Here is a 4,484-nt window from a genome sequence, read left to right on the forward strand (position 1 = left end):
TAGTCTACCTTTGTTACCTTTACTTTGCTAAGATCGACGATATGCGACACATGATGCCCTGGGTTGCCTACGGTAGATGATACAATACTGAGACCATCCATTACTTTATTCCTAACACTATCATGTTTGCTTGTCTGTGTGTCTTTGTTTATAGCTTTGCGGTTAGGTTTGCAGACTAGGATACGATCTCAAGACGACGATCACCAACATAACCTAATCAGAGGTAGCCCGAGGAGATGGGCATAATTAACCGGAGTGCTTTGCAAAGCCTCAGGAACCAAAAAGACAGTCACAAGATACTTCAAATAGTCAGAGAGCGTATGCGTATGTGTGAAGGAACATGTGTAATGAGAGAAACTTGTACTTTATGAATTCGATTGTGAATTAATAAAGCTCAAAGTTTCATATTTCCTTTACTTGTTACGTTATGTATATTGACACGTCACAATTATTCTTTCAAGTTATATACGACGCAAGAAATAGCCCTTGGGCCATCAGCCCATCAAGCAATCCCCGCCCCCCCCCCCCCCAGCCCTAATATTTTGGTTTGCGTCAGCTTCTGTCATCGCTCCTGAGCTGATTGGTTCTTTCCGTTGCATCCATTTCAACAAATGACGAGGCCTAAAAAGCCAGCCATGTTTTGTCCTACATTGTTAGGTGGCAGGTATCATGCTAAGCAAAATTATGGTGCGTACACAGGACGATTCAAACATTGACATAAAAAATATTAGGAGTGGATCACTCTTAAGATCTTCTCATTGATCATTGCTCCAAAAAAAAAACAAAAAAAAAGTCTGTCAAGAAAGGCAAGCCCCCAAAGGAGAAGAAAACCAAACAAGTGCACTGAGGCGTCATCATCCACAACCTCTGTTTTGTCAACTACTAACAAAAAGTTTACATTAGCTGTGGAGGTTTTCTAAGCAAATGTACAAACGATCGCAAAAAAAAAAAAAAAAAAAAAGCATGCAAACAGACGATAGTACAAAAGATGTGACTGTTTCAAGAACGTACAGGAGATTTTGCCTGTGATAGCTGTAGATGGATGAGCTCCTTTTCCATTTGCATGGTGGCCTTGTGATCTTCCTATTCTTGGCTGACTCCATTTTTGCTTTTGTTTGCTCTGAAGAAAGCATAGCACCCAGTTCTCTTTCTGCATCAGACAAAGAAGAGCTGATTAGATGGATGATGATTAGATTACCAAGGTCTTGTCATGAGCTGAATTAGATATTGTCTAGTACTTGTTAGTGGGCGGACGATGATTAGAAAGAAATTGAAAATCTAGACATAAAGCCTGCATATAATGATTGGATTTCAGGTGACAAAGAAGCCGGCGGTAAGCTTTTCATGAAAGAAAGGGTGAAAGTTGGCAACATGAACAAATATCCTATATAAGCTAGTGGATCACAAATTAGATGAATGATTGGATCCAACAAGCCACTTACTCTGATGATCCTACAAAGATGTAATTCACTATTGTAAACAGGTTGGACAAACCTACAATACCCTACCTAATTATCAAGTTTAATGGGATAACTAGCAGAAGTCAGACTTCTGAGTACAAACACGAAATTCAAAAGACAACCAATTATGCTTAGACACGCTAACAAACAAGGGGAATATTGCAACAATTACCATCCATATGCAAAATCGATCTTCTGGAACTCATAAACCAAGATTTTTGGTTCCTCTAATTGGGGATTTTTATCACCCCCAAAAACCAAAGAGAAGGAAGGCTTGTTTTCTTTTTCTTCTTGGAAAAGAAGAGAAGACAATACTTCAGAAAGGATCATGTGTAGTCATGGCCCCTTTTGCCAAGAAGATATCTGAGCAGAAGGAATTGACTGTAAAGTTGGGCTGTGATGCAACAAGAATGGACATCAATCAATGACTCTGCCGTGTCGACCAGTTTGCTTCCATTCGATACTGGAAGCAGTTCCTCGGGAAACATTTCAGGGCAGCCTGGTAAAAACTTCCACCATACAGTTGTGTAAAAACCAAACTTGACTAGAAGAAAGTTTCATACTTGACGACTTCACATTAACTTCCAGAAAGGGGCGCAGTGAGTTGTGGCTTGTTTAGCAGCATAGACTTGCAATTTTCATTTCAGACGTATTTGCTGACAAAATGGTTGTGCTTTGATTCAGTCTATTACCATCTCCATCCTTTGTTTTTTTTTTATATGTGGTTATGTGTGTACCTATGACCTCAGGGGTTGAAACGTGTGGCCTTTGGTTTTGGACAAATCCAAAAATATGGTCTAGAAGACTAGCTAGAACAGCTGTTTGTCTCCATCTGTTGAAAATGTTTCTTTTTGTAATAACACTTATGTTCATATTTCAATCAGAAAATGCCAAAAGTAAGATTTCCCTTTTCCTATCTTATTGCTGCTGAAGGAAGTATAATCCAAAATACGGAGATTGAAATGTCCCAACTTCTTCTTGAATTCCAAAATTATTTTAAGTGACATTTTTGCACGCCAAAACTTCCTTCCATTCCAAGTACTTTTTAGCAATACCAAGAAATGAGATTCAGCGGGACACCAAGCAAGAATCAGAGCTCCATTAACCTTAGTTTGCACACCAACCAAGGACATAAAAAATTAGAACTTGTACTGACACAAATGGGTATTAAATTTTCAATAAGAAAACAAAACAAAAAATTTGCCAAACCACATTTTTGTACCACTAAAAATGGTCCAGTTAAATAACCAGAACTAAAACAAGTAGCTAGTGAAAAAGACAAAGCAAATACCTGCTGCTACTCCTGACTGGAGCTCTTGGGTTGCTGCTGCTATTTCTATGTCCATTTCTGACGCTGCCGGTGCCGCTGTTGCTGCTGCTTGTACGGCTGCTGCTCCCCGCCTCGCTGAACTCGCTCTTCGTCCACCACTCTTCCTCCTGCTCCTTTGCCTCCTCCTTCTTCCCCTGCTTCCTCTTTTCCTTGTCCTTCTTCTTGGCGTCCTTGGCGCCGTCGGGCTTTGGTGAGACCTTCTTCTTGCCGCCGACGGAGAGCGGCAGGAAGAGCTTGATCAGCAGGCCGGTGTCCAGGCTGACGCTCCGCTCCAGGCTCCGGCTCCGCTGCTTCCGCATCGTCCTCTGCTTCCTCCCCTGTTTCTTGTTCTTGGCGCCGCCGCTCTGCTTCGTGGCCTGCTCGTCCACCGTGTCCGCCGCGGCGTCCTTCTTGGTGTCGGCGGGCTCGTGATCTCTCTGGGCGGCGTAGGTGTTCGACGGCGGAGGAGGAAGAGGAGGTGGGGATGACGACGGGTGCTCGACGATGTCGCGGAGGGAGAGCTCGTAGGCTGACTCCGGGAGGCCGCGGACGAGGTCGAGCATCTCGCGGCGGTACCCCGCGATGGCCTGCGCCCGCGACGGCGAGCTCCCCGCGGAGGCCGGGTACAGCCGGTGGTGGTGCTCGTGGTGCACCCACAGCTGCGGCGACGGCGTGCCTGATCCTCCGGACGCATAGTCCGGCGAGCCCTGCCGCGAGGCCTGCAGCCACCGGATTTCCTCCTCCCCTGCCCGCGGCGCCATCGGGTTCGCGCGCGGTCGTGGCGGCAGCGCGCGCTCCGGTCCCCGCGCCGGCGAGCCCGGGAAGCTAAACTCTGGCCGCCACTGCATAACCACGTCTGTACAGAGCTGAACACACACACAGAGAGAGAGAGAGAGAGAGAGAGAGAGAGAGAGAGTTGTCGCGCGTGGGGAAGTTGGAGGGGAGCTGGTTGGGTAATAGCGGCGTCGTCGAGCGGCAACCAGGGCAGGAGAGAGAAAGAGAGAGGTGTAGAGAGAGAAGATGTGGTGAGCAGGGCTGACAGCCAGGCTTATAAAACTGTTTGCAGCATGAAAATTGAGACTCGATGGTAATTAAAAAATCATGGTTATCACGATAACCGTTTAAAATTTGGTGAGAATTCGTTTAAAATTTGATAAGAATTCGTTCAAAATTCGCTTGATCAAATTTAAAATTTGGTGAGAATTCGAACCGAATCGACCGACAGTAACCGTTATATTTGCATCGGTTACCAAGCAGTTTCGCCAATTTATCGAGCGTATTTTCTGAATTTTCTGTATTGTCGGTAACCACTCGATTTTATCGGTAACCGTTCGGTTTTAGCGATTTATCGAGCAGATTTCTCGAATTTCAGTGATGTTAAAAAACACCAAAAAAATATCTTAATTTTGTAAAATCAATAACCAATTCATCTCAGCTTCAAATTAAGTGAAATAAATTTTGTTAGTTTTCTTGTAACATGATCTATATGATAAAAGTACTTATACTCATAAAAAATTTGAATATTTTCTGTGAAAAAATGTATTTACTAAACCAAGTTAAATGCATAGTTTTCTATTTACTAATCCAAAAATCATGAAACCAATTTTGTTAGTCTAGTCTTATTACATGATCTTATGTCTTTTAAAAATACATAAACTCATGAAATAGTTATTGTAACATGCAGGATTATATAAATGTGTTATAACTATATTAAT

The 4,484-nt window shown here is 43.3% G+C and overlaps 1 protein-coding gene across 1 annotated transcript; it reads right to left on the reverse strand.

Annotated features, from left to right (window-relative positions):
- Positions 1–827: 827 nt before the first annotated feature.
- LOC133887478 (uncharacterized) lies at positions 828–3,755 on the reverse strand. The gene is made up of 2 exons (XM_062327446.1): positions 2,752–3,755; positions 828–1,150 (listed from the first exon to the last, which is right to left on the reverse strand). Exons 1-2 carry the CDS (start codon positions 3,615–3,617, stop codon positions 1,084–1,086), a joined length of 933 nt encoding a protein of 310 aa, XP_062183430.1. The 5' UTR covers positions 3,618–3,755; the 3' UTR covers positions 828–1,083.
- Positions 3,756–4,484: the final 729 nt, after the last annotated feature.

The sequence above is a fragment of the Phragmites australis genome, chromosome 12, assembly GCF_958298935.1.
Source record: "Phragmites australis chromosome 12, lpPhrAust1.1, whole genome shotgun sequence".
Lineage (NCBI taxonomy): Eukaryota > Viridiplantae > Streptophyta > Magnoliopsida > Poales > Poaceae > Phragmites > Phragmites australis.

Bases quoted from the DNA above. Each gene is read 5' to 3' on its own strand.
- LOC133887478 (XM_062327446.1), bottom strand. From the start codon at position 3,617: ATGCAGTGGCGGCCAGAGTTTAGCTTCCCGGGCTCGCCGGCGCGGGGA. The intron at 1,151-2,751 runs GTATTTGCTTTG...TGTCTGATGCAG, and splicing joins CCAGTCAGGAGTAGCAGCAG to AAAGAGAACTGGGTGCTATG.